Source organism: Globicephala melas, chromosome 16 (assembly GCF_963455315.2).
Source record: "Globicephala melas chromosome 16, mGloMel1.2, whole genome shotgun sequence".
Classification (NCBI taxonomy): Eukaryota; Metazoa; Chordata; class Mammalia; order Artiodactyla; family Delphinidae; genus Globicephala; species Globicephala melas.
Genome location: NC_083329.1, coordinates 30,047,773 through 30,067,451, shown reverse-complemented (window position 1 = coordinate 30,067,451; position 19,679 = coordinate 30,047,773). Strand labels below are relative to the sequence as shown.

The following is a 19,679-nucleotide window of genomic DNA, read 5'->3' as shown; positions in this document are numbered from 1 at the left end:
GGAGGTGGGGACTTGCAGTGGAGAATTATCAAGGTCTCTCTTAGCTCTGACACTCAAGGACACTCAGGGAGTTGGCCATGGGCAAAGGCATCATGCTTAGTGCTTGTGTATGGGTGTATAAAATAGAGATGCAGTACCCACCCTCAAGGAGTTTCTAGTTGAGTGGATCTGACACATACATAAAAAAATCTCTGATGCTCCAAGGTAGATATGCTGTGAGTTATCAGAGCTCCTCAGAATTCCAAGGAGATGAGAGATCCCTTCTGGAGGCAGAGGGGGTTGGTGAAAGCAATAAAGTAGGACTTCCCGGGCTCTTTCCCAAGGCTGGTGGCACAGAAGCCCTTGGCCTCCTGCCCAAAGTATCCTAGTTATCTGCTCAGTTCCAATCCCAGTGGGCAAGGGATCCCTTACCAGGCATCCTCCTGGAGAGAAAATCTGTCCATAGACCCTCAGATTCATATGCTCTAAATCGGTACCTCATTAAATCTTTTTTGTCTTCTTGATCACATTGCTAATAGTATTTATTATTAATATGTTAATAATACATTATTATTATTTATGGCTATTTGCTGGTGTGAAAAACCCTGGGAGGGCCTGGACATCAGTACTGGGATGACCAAGCAGAAGGAATGACCAGAGGGAGAACTTCCAAAGAGGGATTCTTCCAAGGTCCCCCATGTGGGCCATGCCCGGAGCTTGAACAAGGAAGCCTTCCAGGACAGCTTGCTTTGCAGCCCTGGGAGACTGTAAGCTCCAAGTGCAGCTTTTAGTGCTGGACTGCATCCCAGTCACCTTCCTGGTCACTGAATTCCATCTTCTCCCAGCTGCAGAGGAGGAGGGTGTGGCTAGAGTGCACGCTAGGCCACTGCACTGCCTGGGTTTGAGTCTTGGTTTTTTCTTCACTTCTGCTCCGAGCTGTGACTTTGGACAAATTATTTCCCCGGGCCTCAGTTTCTTCATCTGTGGAATAGAGCTATAATAGTACCTATATTATATGAATTGCTGGAAGGTTGAGATAATACATTAAAACACTTGACACACTAAACTTTCACAAACAGTAGATGACATATCTAAAAGGGAGTCTTATGTATTTTGGTTCATGTCATTCCCAAAGTGCCTTTTCTCTGCCTCCCAAACCCTTCCCACTCTTCAAAGTCAATAAATGTCTAAAATGCAACAAATATGTGGAGGCCGCAGAGAGTAGTAGGTCAGATAAGCGTGGACTTGGGAGCCAGCCATACTAGGCGTGAATCTTGGTTCCTATAACCTTAGACAAGTTACTTCATCCCTCAGTTTCTTCATCAGTAAATAGGGACACAATAGTACTAGCCTCATAAGATCATCATGAGGATATGAGGATTAAATGAGTTAATGTTTGTAAAGCACTCATAACACTTCCTGGCATGTAGTAGGTGCTTTACGAGTGCATGCTAAAAATTTTTCTATAATCTGTCAAAGTATAGCACACAGCACAATTTCATTGTTAGCTGTTTCCATGTGGGTCTTATTTGCACTCCACCTGCTATGAAGGGTAGAAAACACATTCAACCCATCTTTGACCCTAACCCACTGCCTGATTCATGTTTGGTGCTCAATAAAGTGGCTAGATTGAAATAAACCAGGAAAAGGGGCATGGGCACCAGAGAGCTGTCCAGATAAAGCAGATACTGAAACTGTGATTGGGTGTAGGGCAGGCACAGGCAGTAACTCTTCTCTTCCTGGAGTGTTTGATCGGCCTAGAATTTGCTTCACTGTGGTTGGTCCAGGAAGCACTGGCCAGAGGCTGTGAGAAACTAGAAGAAGGTGGGACAAAAGGCCGTGTGTTAGATAAAGAGCGTGGCTTTCGAACCAGCAGTCAGAACCCGTGTCGTTATGGAGATTAGTGTCCATGGAAATGAGATAGAAACAACCACCATTTACTGAGCACCTTCCAGGTAGATAGGCACCAGTTAAGTATTTACTACGTCCATTTACAGATGGGGCTGAGCGAGGTTAAGCGAGATACAAAGCGAATAAAATGGAAGAGTGAAGATTGGAACACAGGTGTGTGAATCACACCCTGCGTACGGATGGGAAAGTGTGACCTGGCCGAGCCAAGCGCGATTCAAATAATAAAAGACCATTTGATTACAACGAAGGGCTTATGAATAACGGCAATACGACCACACTCCGGCCAGCGGGCACAACCGGGAACAGCCCGAAGGTCCCACCTCCCTTCGGCGCTTACGTGCGCTCCGTGACTGCCGCGGCGGACACGGGGCCGACGACGGAGGCCGCATGCGCCCTGGCGTCCTGGAGGGCGCCCCCTCCCCCTGGCGGCTGCAGCGTCCGCACGGGGCGCATGCGTACATCCGGCGGGCGGAGGACGGCCCCGAGCCAGTGGAAAGATTTGGCCGAGCAAGTGAGCGGGAGCGGGCCGTTGGAGCGCGAGCGCGCAGGCGCGGCCGGCGTAGGGCCGCGACTCCGGAATCTCGGTGAGCCCCAGTCTGTGCCGCACCCCGAGCCGCAGCCATGGCCGCCTACAAGCTGGTGCTGATCCGGCACGGCGAGAGCGCGTGGAACCTGGAGAATCGCTTCAGCGGCTGGTACGACGCCGACCTGAGCCCGGCCGGGCACGAGGAGGCGAAGCGCGGTGGGCAGGCGCTGCGAGGTGCGGAGAGGGCCGGGGCAGTGGGTGGGGGCTGCGAAGGCTCGGGCAGGCGCCGCTGGGTGAGGGCCGCTTGGCCGCCCCCGCGCCCCCCCGGAGAGCCCCTTCTCTCCAACAGTTTATTTTACAGTTGAAAAAATGGGCCCAGGGTGGGGGATCGACTTGCTCAAGGTCACCCAGCGGAGTGTGAGGGGCAGTGCCAGGAAGAGGACCCGGGCGGTAGCCCCGCAGCTTACTACGCTCTCCACGACACAGCCTTGAGAAAGTCCCCTTTTTCCTAGTCCGAGCACTTAGTAACTCGGGGACGGGTTGCTAAATGGGATGCCCGGTGTCTTCCAGCAGCTGTAACCAAGCCTACTCAGGAGGATGCTGGGGATCCTGGTGAAGAGGCAGGCCACATGCTTCTCCCCGCTGCGGGGGAGTGACGCGGCCCCCGGGGCCGGGGCGGGGCGGGGGGCGACCAGCAGGGTTCTAGGTACAAAGACATCCACGTGCTTGTGCAGAATGTTGTTTACCAGCATTCCGCAAATCCTGTGTCCAAAATGCGTCCACAAATGTAATTGAGTAAATGAATGATTTGAGTAGATCCTCTTCACAGCCCTATAAATTACACAGGTTTTATTCCCCTCCTTCCCATCCCTCCCTGGCCCTCTTTTCTAGTTGGGAAAGTGAGGATTGGAAAGATGACTTGTCCAAGGTCACATCTTATTCCTAGTCTGCCACCCTGGCCTCTGCTCTGGGGTTGAGTACCGGGTAAGTGCGAGGAACTGGTAGGCTGTTATGGGCAAAGGTGGAAGTGGCAATGAGATAAGCTGGCTTACCCAGGCTTGCCCCCGCTGGCAGACAGCTCTTTGTGATTTTGAAGCGCTAATAAGCATTCCCTGCTGCCAGCAATTCAAAGCGTCTCTGGACCGAGGAGGTGCTTCCACCAATCCTTCCCTGCTCCCTTTTAACCTCTGGACAAAGCAGCAGCCATTAAAAAGGGTCACTGATTCCTGGCTGATGTGAATCAGGTATTTGGCCCCAGTTTGCTCTCTCTAGCTTCTTGCCTTCACTGTAGATCCTTTAGAAATGAAGCAAAAGTTCGGAAAGTATGGGAAATGTAATCCTGCTGGGGATGTGTGTGAATACTTTGGGATGGCCTGGTGTGACCTCATACCGGTTAGGAGAGGCCAGGATAGGGAAAGTGCTGGTAAAGGAGGCCATTTTCCCTCCTGCTGTCTGGCAGGAAGAACTGTATGGGTCTGTGGTGGTTTGCTGATGACTAGCCTAGGACAAAGCAAATTGCAGCTGTCCTCTAAGACTGATCAAATGCCTTAACTTGTAATATCTTAAAATAACAGACCCTATTTCAGTTTTTAAGTAAATGTTAGTAGCATTAGTTTCAAAAGAAATCCCATTTAAAATTTTAATAACTGTTTAGGGGCCTCACAGATGATTAAATAAAAAGTGAAAGACCAAAAGCAAAAACTGAATGATGAAGACCATATGAATAATCTAATACTGTAAAAGACCTAAAATAACATTAAATTCACTAGGGCTTTAAGTATTATAGGGTTTATAAAATCTTGAATGATTTCAGGAGGAAGCTACCAAGAACTGAGTTTTCCCATGCCGTCTTGCTCCTGGGGGGCGGATGGAGTCCACACTGCACAACACCAGCTAACCTCATCCCTGGGAGTGGCCTAGACTATGCTTTTGTTTGATGGCCAAGTTGAAGGAAGAGGATTTAGAGTTCTCTGTTAAGAGTTGTAAGGGGAACTGCTCTTTTCCTCGGGGACTGACTTCTGTATCCAATGTGCAGCACTCCATTGCAAGTGGAAAATGCAGTGAAACAACCAATAGCTTTTCAGCATGGGAGCTGAGGCTTGCACTGTGGATACTCAATTCCCAGTGACTCCCTTTTATTGGGGAGCCATTCCTCCCCATAAGATTAGGGAGAGGATGGTAAGTGAGTCTACTCGCACTTGTCAGTGAGCCTTAGTGATGAAATCTGTGTCTTTCCCCTTGTGGATTGTGGTGAGTTTCTTGGTGATTAATTCTCCCTTCCCCCATCAGTGTAGTTCTTACTGGCCTTATTCTCAGTTGAACGGCTGGCAGGAAAATTCACTTCACATTTCATTAATTACTGTTGGCCACCTCAACATGAGGCAATGCGCAGGAAAGTTTGTGCTGAATTTCAAAGAAGGCCTTGTAGCCTCATGGAAGAAAACAGGAATGTTTTCCTGGTCCACTACTTAAGGAAAGGGCCATCTCCCCATTAAAGTGGGAGGGAGAATAACCGTTTGTGAAACATGAAGACAAATAGTTGTAACTTACTGGTTGGGCCAATATAACTTGATACCACCCCTCAGTAACTGCTGTGTATGGAGGAGAGGTTCATTTACAAATGCATCAGACAGTGCACAGCATTTGCTCTTTCTCCAATGAGTGGCTTCTCTTAAACTTGGTTTAACAATTGACGTAGGTAGATTATATTCTCTGGGTAGTGAGGTAATTTGACGATAGCAGAAAGGAACTGTGGATGAAGAGGTTGTGATGTGATTTCCAATACTCTAGGGAAGGTATAATTTCATGCAACAAACTAGTTTTATCAGCATCCTCTAAGAGCTCTTGCTGTGTCCTGATTGTTGAGAGTTCAAAATCCCATTTCTCCTAGACCAGAGGTAGAGAGGACTGAAGTATGTTAATAATTATCAATCAGAAGTGACAGTTCTAACTAAAATACAAACATCAGGATCCTTAGAAATTAGCAAACTATGGAGATAGCTAGAGGTGGTGGTTATGAGTTAGATTTTTTAAAAATAAATTTATTGATGTATTTATTTATTTTTGGCTGCGTTGAGTCTTCGTTGCTGGGCTCGGGCTTTATAGTTGTGGCGAGCGGGGGCTAACTTTTTGCTGCGGTGCACAGGCTTCTCATGTTGCAGAGCACGGGCTCTAGGCGCACGGGCTTCAGTAGTTGCAGCACGTGGGCTTTGCAGTTGCGGCTCGTGGGCTTTAGAGTGCAGGTTTGGTAGTTGTAGCTCGTGGGCTTAGCTGCTCCGCTGCATGTGGGATGTTCCCAGATGAGGGCTCGAACCCATTTCCCCTGCCTTGGCAGGTGGATTCTTAACCACCGCGCCACCAGGGAAGTCCCCTGTGAGTTAGATTTTAGAGTCATACAGCCTGGGTTTTAATCTCTTTTGTGTAATAGCTGTGAGCTCGGATAGTTTGCTTAACTCCTCTAGTTTCTATTTTCACCTGGTAAGATGGGTTGTAATGATGTAACCTTATAGGATTGTTATGAAGACTAAATAAAACACATACAAAGTACTCAGTCCAGTGCCTGACAGATGGTAAGCTCTCTATAAGTATTAACTATTATATTTATTAAAAGATTCCAAGTTTTTTGAATCCTTACCTTGAAAGAATTAAAGCAAATAAATTCTTAAAGTGTGCTTAAGCACAGCACTCTGGGGATTAGGAAAAGTAGCCCAGATCTCAGGTTAGCTGGTTGACAGTACATTTGGGCCTTGGGTTAGATGAATTATTGGGGAACCACTGGGAAGTATATTGTCAACTGCAACATAAATCAACAAATTTTATCTTCCCCGAAGGCAGAATATTGTTTTTCCTGCTAGAGTGTACAAAATAAAATATTTAGCCAAATAATTTTCATTTGGGTTGTCTGTACGTGATGAAATTTCTATGTAAGAAAATTCTGGCTCTAGGGAATTCCCTGGTGGTCCACTGGTTACAACTGTCACTGCCAAGGGTCCGGGTTGAATCCCTGGTTGGGGAACTAAGATCCCACAAGCCACATGGTGCGGCCAAAAAGAAAGAAAGAGAATTCTTGCTCTAGAGTGGACCTGATGAGCTTATCACTTTCAACTTATAATTTCCAGATGCCGGCTATGAGTTTGACATCTGCTTCACCTCAGTGCAGAAGAGAGCAATTCGGACCCTCTGGACAGTGCTGGATGCCATTGACCAGATGTGGCTGCCAGTGGTGAGGACTTGGCGCCTTAATGAGCGACACTATGGGGGTCTGACTGGCCTCAATAAGGCAGAAACTGCTGCCAAGCACGGTGAGGCCCAGGTAAAGATCTGGAGGCGCTCCTATGATGTCCCACCACCTCCGATGGAGCCCGACCATCCCTTCTATAGCAACATCAGTAAGGTATGGACAAATGGAGGTTTGGCTCGCTCCACCCAGGACCAGGGTGTTAGAATCTGGGCTTCACTCTCTTAGCTTTTATTAGGGTCTGCCTAGACCCACTGAGTTTCTAATTTATGATAAAATAGTTACTTGTTTTTTTCTTTTCTTTTCTTTTCTTTTTTTGGCTGTGGGGTTTGTGGGATCTTAGTTCCCCAGCCAGGGATCAAACCTGGGCCCTCGGCAGTGAAAGCACAGAGTCCCAACCACTGGACCACCAGGGAATTCCCTAAAATAGTTAATTGTAATCCCCTTTCTCCAAGGAATGACCTCCACTTGTTAAAAGATTTAGTTAAGAGTTTATGTTGTTTATCTAAAAAGAATGTATCTTTTTTACATCTACTGCCATGTTTTAAAAAAACCCATCCATAGCTGATAGGGCCTTCCTAAGCCAATTGCAAGATAAAGTGAATTGGTTAGAGCCTTGTAGCCTACCTTTTTTTTCTCCTTTCCTAAGTTATGTTTCTTTTGAACTGTCAGTCTTCCCTATAGAGGGTAATGGGGGAGGGAGGGGCAGGATAATAATTATCCCCTTTCCCAAGCTCTCAGTGCCCTGGTGAGAGACTTTCACCCATCACTTTGATCCTTCAGGGGATGAGAAATAGGCAGAATGGATGCAACTGGTAATAACTGATACGCTTGGATTTTTTGTTGTTTAGGATCGTAGGTATGCAGACCTCACTGAAGATCAGCTGCCCTCCTGTGAGAGTCTGAAGGACACTATTGCCAGAGCTCTGCCCTTTTGGAATGAAGAAATAGTTCCCCAGATCAAGGAGGGGAAACGAGTACTGATTGCAGCCCATGGCAACAGCCTTCGGGGCATCGTCAAGCATCTGGAGGGTATGTACGTTTTTCAGAGGGGCCCTCAAAGAGGGCTAAAGCAGAACTGTCATTAATCTGGACTTATTTAGTACAAAGGAGACCTTCAGGAAAGGGCTGGACATGTTGATAGCCTTAGAGACAGGCCAGATTGTCTCCTAGTAGAAACACATTCTCTATCCTTGTCTCTCAAAGCATCCTCTGCAGAAGCAGAGGCGGCCAGACCCCACTGGGTGCTTATTGCACATGCAGAACCTCAGGTCCCACTTCAGACCTGACTGAGAAGATGCATCTATCACCCAGGTAATTCAGATACACATGGAAGTTTGAGATGCCCACCTCTAGACTAGGATTACCAGTCGAAACTGCTGATAAAAATCCTTCTTAATCACAACCTGGTACAACTCCACAGATGAATCTCAGTTTGCATCTTAAATTGTTTCACCCAAGGGCCTAGAGGCCCAGATGTGCTGAGTTTTGGCAGCCTGGATGGACTACATAGGACATTTGAGATATGTATAGTCCAGCTTTACTACGGGCTTCCAGATCTCACTTTGGGAGACATACCTTTCATCCTTTTTTCTTGCTTTTCAGTGACTGAGAAATAAGCTACGGGGGCATTCCTTGGGTGAGCGATCTACTATAACACAGATCATTACTGTTATGACAAATACCAGAAAGGTGGTCTTGTTTTAATTCCTACGAAAGTCCTTGGAGGACCTGTTTCCCCACCTGGAGAATGAATAGCAACGCTGGAGAGGTCTGTGGATTCATATCTTGCTTGACTGATCATAGCGGGGTGTATTTTCAGGTCTCTCCGAAGAGGCTATCATGGAGCTGAACCTGCCGACTGGCATTCCCATTGTCTATGAATTGGACAAGAACTTGAAGCCCATCAAGCCAATGCAGTTCCTGGGTGATGAAGAGACCGTGCGTAAAGCCATGGAGGCTGTGGCTGCCCAGGGCAAGGCCAAGAAGTGAGGTCGAGCAGCAGATTACTTTCCCAAGGATTACCCTTCCTCCCAAGCCCATCCATTCCTCTGCACCTCTCCCCTGCACACGTCACACTGACGACATCTGTAGGCATCTTAAGCTGTAGCTGCGGATGGGGAGCAGTGGCTCCCAGTTTCATTTTAGCCATTTTCTCTCTTGCACCCACTCCCTTCATACAGTCTAGTCAGAATGGCACCTCTGGGACATGGACCTCAGTCCAAGCCAAGGGAAGACTTATCCAAGAGCGTTGAGAGGTAGTAACTGGGGCGGGGCGTTGCTAGTGGTTTATTACTAAGGACCTGCTTGAGTAGGGGATAGGGAGGAACCATGCCAAGGTGTGACCAATGAGGAGAAGCAAGAGTGCCTATTTGTGTTCCCAGAGGCTAGCTGGGCACTGTTCTGTTCAGGTGACTGGGGGCTCTAGTCATTCCAGTGGAAGATGAATGTAACCTGCATGGTGATTCAATCAAACACTTCCTCCCTGACTCCAAAAGATTGGGATCAATCCTGAATGTTTATGTGTTGCATTTACTTTTACAAAAGAAAAATTTATATGTATATATAAATAAATTAAAAAAAAAAACCCTTCTGGGGTTTCTAGTGGCGGTTGAAATATTCCCACATGTGGTCATCAGAAAATGAGCCATTCCTTACACCGTCATGGGATAAGCTTCTTGACTTCTAAGGTGTAGGAGCTCATCCTGCTGTGTGTTTTAGAATCCCTCCCCCGCCTTATTGTTTTATGGCAGCGGAATGCCTCTTGATCACATCCAAGTGTGTCTTTCACTGTGCCTGATTTCTGAACCACGTTCCAGTTGCTTGGCCCACCACTTAGGCCCAGTACTCATTTGAGCATAACTGTAGTAAATCTTTTTTCCAGGTCAGTATGATAAAGGAGTGATGTGCAGTATTTTCTGTGTCATGTGTGGTATGTCTTATCTGAGGAAATCAACTCAAACATTCAACTTGAAATGTCTCTCATTACCCAAGTCCTTGTATGACAGATTAAGAGCTTTTAGGACAACCAGTCACAACTTTACATAGCCTGGTCCAAGTATCATGTATCTCATTGGGTTTTCCGTGTTGGAGAGCTGAACGCTGTATTCCTGTTGCCTCTCTACAGCTCTTGCTCAGTGGTGCTGGTTACCGAACACTGGAAAATCAAATTCTGAAACTAGTATGCCCTCTTTAGAGTAAGGTAAATGCTTGTTTACTAGACTTAAAAAAGCCAACCCTTTTTTTGTTAGTAACTTTTAAACTTGATTCACACCTTTCTTTTTGGCCCCTAAAATTTTAACCCTATCAGTCAACTAATTAACACCCTCAAAAGTTACACATGCAGGAGAAAAGGGATATACAGTCATCCCTTGGTATCTGCAGTGGGGGACTGGTTCCAGGACTCCTGTGGATACCAAAATTAACAGAAGCTAAAGTGCCTTATGTAAAACTAAGTAGTACAGTTGGCCCTCCGTATTCACAGGTGTCACATCCATGAATAGGGAGGGCCGACTAATTATATACGTAATAGGGAAGGGGCACTACTCACATTTACCTTTTCTCTAAGGCCTTTGAAAAGATCACTGGAACATGAGAAAGCCCATAATGCCTTTCTCTTCTAGTAGGAGCAAGTAACACCATCTATAAAGCTCTTATGAAGTGCCTCTATGCTAGCCATTGGGTGAGTACGTTACCTACATAATCTCCAATCTTGACAACCTCTGAAAGGGCTGGTATCCCCAGTTTACAGAAGAGGAAACATGCTGAAAACGATAACAGAAACTTGCCAGAAGGTACACTACTAAGTACTGGAACCCAGATGAATGTTACTGCAACTAAATCAAAGATTCTTATTCTAAAATTTAAGTACTTTTAAGCATCTTGCTTTTCAAGTTTAGTTTTTTATTTGATCTACACATTAATCCTAGGAAGACCTTTAGTAATTTAAGTCTCCAGTAGCCTGGTGGGATGTTAGTTTACTTAGCTGGTACTGAATCTTAGACCAGAAGTTGGTAATTTTGTTTGATCAAGTGCTCTTCACCCAAATCAGGCTGGATCAGCTTTGATTACTACTACTCTATGTCCTGACATCACTTGAGTTTACAGCAGTCTCCATTCCTTGCAACTTAGACTCCTGGCTAGAACTCCTGCCTTATGGGCAGGAAAATAACAGAAAGCCATCCTCATTTACCATTATGGCTAGGAGGCCAACAACTACTATCCCTCCAAGACAGTGTCTCTTGGCCAGAGTAGCACATCAGAATCACCTGTGGAGCTGAACAAACCCTTAACACCCACAGGTTCAACCATGAGATTCGTAAGCAGGGCTAGGGCACCTGCAGTCTTTTTTTCCCCTGCACTCCCCCTGCTACCCCTTTACCACTTACAGGCAATTTTGAAGTTCACCTAACCCAGGCTGAGAACCACTTTTCCAAGGCACAGAAAGTATATCCTCCCTGTCTCTAGATTAACAAATATCACCATTACTACATATCAATCACTGTTTGGGCATAGCTATTCAGTCAGCTATGAGTACGCTCAAAAAATTTTTATTGAGCATTTGCTACGTGTTAATCACAGTACCAGGTACTGGAGATTTGAAGATAGAGAAGACAGCATGCTGCCCTTAAAGCTAAGGTAAGTAGAGGAGACACGCACACAACTAACAAACATGTAATACAATATTGCATGGTTAAGGGTGAGAAAATCTAACCTGGTTCGCAGCAGATCAGAAGGCCATTACCCAGTTGTTTCAAATGTTCTTCTTTATGACACTTTTTAAAATTACTGTTTGAAATTATAACATTTCCGTATTTGTTTACTTTTCATTTGTCTCCCCTCCCACCAATGGTCCCCCCCCACTAGAATGTAAGCTCCACAAGGAAAGGATTCTATCATGTTCACTGCTTTACTCCCTAGTTCCTGGAGCAGTGGTGGGCAGAGGAGTTGCTCAAATATATTTATATAATGAATGAATGATGTCCAACAAGCACTTATAATTAATTAACCAATGTCAATTTGGAGAGCCTCTAATTGCATGCCTGAGGTTTCTGTTCAATACTTGGAAAAATGAGGCACCATGGTACAGAAGGAAGGGCCCAGGCTTTACAGTAAAACAGATCTGAGTTTGAACACTGTTCTGCCTCTTGATGTCTGTGAGATTTATTAATTTTTCTAAGCCTTAGTTTACTTATCTGTAACATGTGGAAATAATTGCTACTTTTCCGGGTCACTGTGAAGTTCAGAGATAACATAAGTAAAATGGCTAACACTGTTGAGAAAATCAATTGGTAGCATCTTTCTGCAAGGCAATAAGGGAGAATCTAACCAAAAATTTAAATGTGCATATTCTTTTACTCAGCATTATACTGCTAGGAATCTGTTTTGCAAAAGAATCATAGGCATGCACAAAGATATATGGTATAAGGATTTTCCCTGCAGCACTGTCTGTAAAAGAAAAAAAGTTTAAAAATATCTATCAATAGGAGACTGATTATATCAATACAAACTACACTGAAGTATCTAGCATTAAGTCCTGGCATTTAGTAGATACCTGATAGAAGGCAATCAGTTATATAATAACAACAATAATATATAACAGTAATATTGGCGTGTACTAACCACTTTTATACATTTCCTCATAATAATCCTATGAGGTCATACTATTCCAGATGAGGAAACAGACTTAAAGAAATAAAAATAATTTGCTCAAGTATCAGTTCAACAGCCTGATTGTTATAGTACAGCATATTATTATTTTGCAAAATGTTACCACTGGCGGAAACTGGAAAAAGTGCATAAGGGATCTCTGTATTATTTCTTAAAACTGCAATTACTTACAATTATGTCAATAAAAATTTCAATCAAAAAAAAAACAAAACGGGCTTCCCTGGTGGCGCAGTGGTTGAGAGTCCGCCTGCCGATGCAGGGGACACGGGTTCGTGCCCCGGTCTGGGAAGATCCCACATGCCGCGGAGCAGCTGGGCCCGTGAGCCATGGCCGCCGAGCCTGCGCGTCCGGAGCCTGTGCTCCGCAACGGGAGAGACCACAACAGTGAGAGGCCCGCGTACCGAAAAAAAAAATAAAATAAAATAAAAAAAACAAAACAACGTATAACCCGGCTTAAGGCAACGAGAGGACACAAACCCAGGTGGGATGACTCCAAACCTTACCCCAACCATTCTCACTTCACAGAGAAGACATGGGCTCCCTAATAACATCTCAAGAAGTGACATAATTCATCTCTCCTTTCATTCTCTCTGCAACCTCCCCATGCTTAACCCTCATCCTTTGCTTGTCCTCAAGCTTGTGTGTACATTCCTGATTCTGCACTTTGCTTGGGCTTCTCTCTCTGCTCTGAATATCTTCACCTCACTTATCTTAGTTCTTTAATTCCTCTCACTTCATGTTACAAATCCTTTCCTGGCCACTTCACATGATAGTGTTCTGTACCTCTTTTCAATTCAGATTTAACATTTCCTGGAGTATCTACTGTATCAGTAATACTTTGTTTACCAAATTACTTTCAGAATTACTAACATGCTACCTGAATCACCACATGTGTCCCATAATTTTCACTAAACCATAATCTCTCTAAATGAGGAAATGTATATAAAGTACTTAACCTAGTGCCTGACACATAGCAAGTACTCAATAAGCAAAAGTATGTACAACAGAATATACAAAAAAGATTGGCAATTAGGCGTTGTCTAGAGCAAGAAAGCACGTAACACATGTCTGTTAATCGGTGCCACCAGGCAAGACCCTGCTCTAAATGTCATGACACTGTTTAGATTCTTTTCCCTACTCAATATAATAGAAACCATAAAATTCTTTTCGTAAAAATGTTTTCTTTTTCACAGCAAAAAATACATATTTATAAGACTGTCAGAAAGAACAGGCTATTTCCACCATCATACAGTTGGTTTGCTGGTGCCTCCAAAAGAGAAATTTATCACTCAAGAGGATGAAATCCACTGAACGATTCACAGGAAAAATGTTTTGCCTATAGAGTAAGATTTTTCTAGAGGTGGCTGCTGGCCAGCCCCAGGTGCCTGAATGAAGACAACAGCACCCTGATGTCACGTTCACACATGTACTCTTGGAAAGAGCTTACTCCTGTGCATGGGGTAAAGTGTGGCTTCTTAGGTCTGTAAGAATTCAGGCTGTACTCGGGCCACTTTCCGGAATTCTTTAGTGTGGGTCTTAGGGCACTGCATCTCACACCAGCTGATGGGAACCATCTGGACACCTGGAAGGGAAAAGGTGGAGTTGGAGATGGGACCCCAAATATTTGCTTGAGACCCTTCTCTTTTCAGCTGGGTATGAACTGAAGTGTCACCAAGCTGCCTAGTGAACCTCACCTCATACAGAAAAAAACCTTGTTTATTCCACTGATTTATGGAGTGAGTGCCTCTTTTCCTTAGATTATATAAGGAGAATCATTCTAATCTCAGTAGTAAGTATCTACACTAGTATTGCTTTTTAGATAATTAAAAAACAAGGGAAATGAGGGAAAACAATGGACTAATCCCAAACCCTAGCTCCCAGGTAAAGGTAAGCATGTGGAAGCATGGACAAACTCACCCGATTCACTGTGGGCCACCACCACTCCCAGCTCATTTTCAGCAGTGGTTAGGAGGTAGTTGGACTGCGCATCACCTAGGGAGATCTAGTCACATCACACTGGTAAAGGAAAACAGAGTTATAAGCCATCCCTCCCATAGCCACTTGAGTGGTTTCTCTACTTCCATTTCTTCTTTTGACAAAGGACCACAAGTCTGAGGGGAATAAAGGATACCACTTTGGCCAAGACAATGTCCCCTGGGCGGAAACTCTTATAAATTTCAACCTGTAAAGAAAGAACAGGAGTGTTAAGTGAAAGCTCCGAATCAGGTCTACATGAAACTATTAACACCCCTGGCAGAACCAGTCAACTTCTAATCTCAGAGGGTGGAAGTCATCACTACTCAAGTCAATCAACAACTTTTATTGTTTCTGTGGCATCATCACATAAATGAAAGATTTTGAACTCAGTAACCTAATCAGGAATCTGACTTGGACAAAAGTACTATAGTTGCTCTGAAAGGCTCCAGAGTAAATCTGAGGAAACAGCAATGAATAAATACGTGGCTTCAAAGGCAAAGAGTAAACTAGCCCCTCTCTGGTCAACAAAGTGAACAAAAATGATATGAAGAGGAAAGGGACAGTGAAGTGAATTCCACACCTTCCAGAAGGGAGCACCTTAAAATTCCTTGCACTCCACATTTCCATAGACCTTTCAAATTCACTGGAATAATTTAAAAGGATTGAGATTCCTAAAGCCATGAAAAAAAAAAAGAACCAACCAACAAACCTTGTCTTTTTCAGTAGCTCGGACGTCTTCCTTGCTATAAAGAAAAAAGAATTAACAGAAAGGTTAATTATCTGTGAGAAAGAATTATCCTGCAGACTCCTGGCAGACAAAGAGCTACAACAGCAGAGAGAACAAGTCCTAATGGGGACCCAGCGGCCACCCAGAGGAGCAGGGTGAAGATGTATCCCTAGTCTTCTCCTGGAGGAGAAAACCACATTTCCCATTCTTGGATCACACAGAGCAGCAGTATCAATACCTCCCACTAGAGAAAAGTGGATCAGATTTAGCTGGGAAGGATAAGGAACTTCACTGCCTTAGGAGAGCTTGAACAGAAGCACCACAGAACAACACAGAATCCTGACGGTGCAAAGAGCCTCAGATGTTAAATTATCTAGCTCACGAGAATTGTTTGTCCCTTCTCAAGAATCCATAGGAAAAAATTTACCATTTCACCCACTACCCTTTTTATTGTTTTACAGTCCTTGGGTTTAATTGATATTAAATTCAAGAAAGAAAGGTACTTCCTAAAATGCTTTCTACTTTTTTGATATGAATCATCCCTACAATGCTAATCTCCAGCTTAGCTCAACCCTTTTTGTTTTATTTAAAGCCCTATCTCATTAATATTTTCCTTTTGTCCTAACTCACATGTTTTAACGTTTTCTTTGGCTACTACCTGGGGAGAATCAAAGCACAAAGGAAGAGAGAAATGGGCAGGAATAGAGAATATAATTGTTCCTAAAAATTCCAGGCTCCCATTCTATCCTAACCTCATTCCAGGTGCTGAGGCAAATATGAAGACAAAAATACTTCTTACCGGATAGTTCCTCGAAAAGAGTTCTTAAGCGGTGTGGACCCCACATATAGGATGTGTACTTTGGCAAAGCGTGAATTGATGCTAGAGACCTGTGCAATAGAGAAAAGAGCAGCACTAGAGTGAGTATTAGTCGTTGTCAGCTGAAGGAGGCGGGAATAAACTAGGATTTTGGTCCAAGCAACCCTACTAAGTATAGAAGTTAAGACAAGTTAACTCCTACTTATCCCTGTATAAGTCATATTTGTAAAGTGGAATAAGAGCCACTCTGGCCACTTAATAGAGTTACTGTGGAAATCAAATAAGATGGAATAGGTTTTGAAAAATATACAAGTCTAACATAAATACACAAGGGTATTTATAGTATATAGCAAATCTAGCTAGACCTTTAACAGATCTTACTATGAGCCCTGTAGTGTGAACAGAATTTAAGTCTCCATTTCAGCTGCTGCATAATATTTAGATCACTGCCTCTCCAGTTATTTTCAAAATAACACATACATTCTCTCTCCCGTTCTGTTTTTTTTTAAATTTGGCATGCTTCGCAGCTTGCAGGATCTTAGCTACCTGACCAGCGATTGAACCCACGCCCTCAGCAGTGAAAGCTCGGAGTCCTAACCACTGGATCGCCAGGGAATCCCCACATAGATTTTCTGCTGGAGAAATTTATAGAGAAAAACTAAGAGCTGCAAGTTAATTTAACTGGCAGAGAGTGGGGATGGGCAGGGAGTACTGATATATTATAGTTACTGACCAGTACCGCATTAATGTGTACTTTCCCTCAAAGACTATCAAATCTTTTGTTTCTCTGCAGAAAGAGTTTTGCTTCAGTTGTTCAAAAATGGGCCTTCTGGGACTTCCCTGGCGGCGCAGTGGTTGAGACTCCGTGCTCCCAGTGCAGGGGGCCCGGGTTCAATCCCTGGTTGGGGAACTAGATGCCACATGCATGCTGCAACTAAGAGTTTGCATGCCACAACTAAGAAGCCCGCATGCTGCAACTAAGGAGCCTGTGAGCCACAACTAAGGAGCTGCCTGCCACAACTAAGGAGCTAAGCCACAACTAAAGGAGTCCTCGAGCTGCAACTAAGGAGTCCACATGCTGCAACTAAGGAGCCCACCTGCTGCAACTAAGACCCGGCACAACCAAATAAATAAATACTAAAAAAAAAAAAAAAAAAAAAAGGGCTTCCTTATCACCCTTTGGTGCCCGTCTCCCAGACAAAAGTAAAAAATTACAAACTCAGGGAATCAGCTCTGTGAAAGAACTATGCAAGCTTGAACTTGACCTCATTGATCATTATCCTAGAAATCTCTAGACCAGCATAGTCCAGTAAAACTTTCTGTGATGATAGAAATATTCTGTGTTGACCAATATGGCAGCCACCAACCACCTGTGGCTACTGAGCACTTGAAATGTACCTAGTGGAAGTGAGAAAATAAATTTTAAATTTTGTTTAATTTTATTTAAATTTAATGGCCATATGTGGCTACTGGTTACCATATTGAACAGTGCAGCTCTACAATGATCATTATTTCAGCATTGGACAGTATCCTAAGCAGGGAGGTTAGGACCAACTTACCTTACAGGTTACAATAGCTCCCACATCTGGTAGTAATTGGGACTCTGTTTCTCTCATCACAGATATGACAGGAAGCTACAGAGAGAACAATAAAACATGAATATCCTTGCTAAGTCTTGGGTAAAAGTGTCTGTGGCTTGAGAATAATATAGGAATGCCATGGGCCAAAGTTGAGGTCACAAGTGCAGGTGGACTACAGATTCATTTGCAGTCCAGAGCAGAAAGCCTTAGACATTTTAGGCTATAGGATGGCCAAGGGGCCACAGGAAGAAAGCTGCTAGAAGACATAATCTAACCATTTCAGACGAGTTCTAAGTTTTCTGGTGATTTTCTTAGAGCTTTTTGGCATACAACTATATTGCCTGTAATCACGGATAATGTGACTCTTTCCTCCAAAGTTATACCTTTCTTTCTGTTTGTCATTTTATTGGACAGGCTAGAATTTCCAAATAAATGTTATATAATAGCATACATAATAGCACCTTGTTCACTATGCCTCAGCTCTCCTGGCCTTTTTTCAGTTTCATGAATTCACTAAATTTCTTCCCATCTCAGGATGTCTATCCAACCTGTTCTTTATGCTCACCCACTCAACTCTTATTTATCCTTTATTCAGGATAAATATAAATATTCAGGTTAAAAATTCAGGTTAAATGTCACTTCTGACTAGGGTGGGTTTGCCTATTACATGTTCTCATGGTACCCCGTAATATGCTTTCAGAGCAGGAATCACATTTGTAAGCATACATTCATTTGAGCATATATTTGCTTACAGTTTGTGTTTGTGCCCCCGATAAGAGACCATGTGTATTTGGCTCATTACAACATCCCTAGAGGTCAGCACTGTGCCTGGCACATGAAAATGCTCCATAGATAGCTATATGTATAGCTATGAAATGAACAAACTTTCAAATCCTAAGGAAATTCCCAAATTGATCGAATAAAAAGTCTCTCATTTTATAGATGAGGAAGAACCTAAAACCAGAGTGTTTAAGTTTCTTATCTAAAGCAGAATCAAGGTTTAGTCAATACTGAAGTGTTCTAACTCTGAATCCTCTTTCTACTACGCTCCTTTAAGCTGCTCCTTCAAGAACTGCTTATCTGATCCTGAGCTAATCGTGGATCAGCCTCTGGAACGAGGGAGAATAATATTACTCATGCATTCAACAAACATCTACTGAGCATTTATCTTGTGCTAGGCGCGGCGGTTATGGAGTCTACGGGAGAAGGGTCTAATGGGGAACTTATTGATATAACTGAGTGTTTAATTACATGCTGAGCTAAGTGCTTAGAAAGGGAAGAATACAGCTCTTTGTGAGTGCTCAACAAAACAGACAAAAACAAAACTTTTTTCGACTAGTGGCTAGGACAGCTTCTCTGAGAAAGTGATACTAGTGAGGCTATCTGAAGGGTAGGTAGGAATTGAATAGGCTAAGGAAGAGAGGAGCGTGTTCCAGTCGGCGTGTGTACAAAGGCTCTGTGGCGCACTGGCGACACTGAAAGAAGCCAGTAGTACTAGATAGCAGAGGGTGAGGCGCGGGTAGCGGAGCGAGATAAAGTCGGAGAGGTAGGCGACATTCGGACAGGATTCAGCTCACTGCAGGGCTGAGCTCGCCTCCACTCTTCCCCCAACTTGCTTCCCCGAGTGTCAGCAACACAACCAAGCCGGACCAACAAAACTGTTCTGTGATGGCTAAGTGCCCGGCAGCGGGGACCACAGCTGTTCAAACTTAAGAGACCAACTTCTTTTTTACTGAACGAGGCACTGAAGACGCGCCCGCAGGTCCCCTGCCTAAGAACTGCGAAATCAAAGGCAGCCTAAGAAAAAGGCAGAGACGGAGAAGAGGGGAAGCCGCCCCCTTTACCGCGCCGTTCTCGCTGCTCTTTATCAGGCAGCCAGCAAGCGACGAAAAGATGTAGCCATGCCGGGTGTAGGTGCCGCTGCCGGGGCTGCCCTCTTCCAAGTTACACAGACGTTCGCCTGCGGAAAAAACGCTGCATTAGCCACGGGTCCGCAGAAGCTGTTGGTCGTCGGGCCTTCCTGCCTCCGTCCCTGCCCAGGATTCGCTCTGGGCACCGCTGACTTACCGGGGATGCAGTACCTCACGGGTGGCGCCATGACTGCCCCCGTCCCAAGTCCGGAGGAAAATGAAGCCGACCTCTCATTGGCCAATATCCAGGTGCAGTTCCGCAGTAAGAAGCGTGCCAATTGGTGAGCTTTATCACGTGACCACCGGGAGCCCCTCCTTGAGATGTAAACTCCATTTCCCAGGTTA

The 19,679-nt window shown here is 44.4% G+C and overlaps 2 protein-coding genes across 3 annotated transcripts; one reads left to right on the top strand and one right to left on the bottom strand.

Moving 5' to 3' along the window:
- Positions 1 to 2,369: 2,369 nt before the first annotated feature.
- PGAM1 (phosphoglycerate mutase 1) lies at positions 2,370 to 9,567 on the top strand. The gene is made up of 4 exons (XM_030865227.2): positions 2,370 to 2,650; positions 6,535 to 6,809; positions 7,505 to 7,685; positions 8,476 to 9,567. Exons 1-4 carry the CDS (start codon positions 2,512 to 2,514, stop codon positions 8,643 to 8,645), a joined length of 765 nt encoding a protein of 254 aa, XP_030721087.1. The 5' UTR covers positions 2,370 to 2,511; the 3' UTR covers positions 8,646 to 9,567.
- A 991-nt stretch (positions 9,568 to 10,558) lies between these two features.
- EXOSC1 (exosome component 1) lies at positions 10,559 to 19,568 on the bottom strand. Of its 2 annotated transcripts, XM_030865228.3 has the most exons (8): positions 19,492 to 19,568; positions 19,269 to 19,384; positions 17,404 to 17,478; positions 15,827 to 15,915; positions 15,010 to 15,043; positions 14,455 to 14,505; positions 14,241 to 14,325; positions 10,564 to 13,905 (listed from the first exon to the last, which is right to left on the bottom strand). In XM_030865228.3, the coding sequence occupies exons 1-8, from the start codon at positions 19,520 to 19,522 to the stop codon at positions 13,799 to 13,801; spliced, it is 588 nt and encodes a 195-aa protein (XP_030721088.1). In that variant the 5' UTR covers positions 19,523 to 19,568; the 3' UTR covers positions 10,564 to 13,798. The 2 variants fall into 2 exon arrangements, with proteins under 2 accessions (XP_030721089.1, XP_030721088.1); XM_030865229.3 differs by lacking the exon at positions 19,492 to 19,568 and having other exon boundaries at positions 10,559 to 13,905; positions 15,006 to 15,043; positions 19,269 to 19,332.
- Positions 19,569 to 19,679: the final 111 nt, after the last annotated feature.

Coding starts and splice junctions, on each gene's coding strand:
- EXOSC1 (XM_030865228.3), bottom strand. CDS start 19,522: ATGGCGCCACCCGTGAGGTACTGCATCCCCG. Junction 17,479..19,268: donor AGAGCAGCGAGAACGGCGCG/GTAAAGGGGGCG, acceptor TTCTCTCTGTAG/CTTCCTGTCATATCTGTGAT. Junction 15,916..17,403: donor GAGCTATTGTAACCTGTAAG/GTAAGTTGGTCC, acceptor TCTATTGCACAG/GTCTCTAGCATCAATTCACG.
- PGAM1 (XM_030865227.2), top strand. CDS start 2,512: ATGGCCGCCTACAAGCTGGTGCTGATCCGGCACGGCGAGAGCGCGTGG. Junction 2,651..6,534: donor CGGTGGGCAGGCGCTGCGAG/GTGCGGAGAGGG, acceptor TATAATTTCCAG/ATGCCGGCTATGAGTTTGAC. Junction 7,686..8,475: donor CATCGTCAAGCATCTGGAGG/GTATGTACGTTT, acceptor GTGTATTTTCAG/GTCTCTCCGAAGAGGCTATC.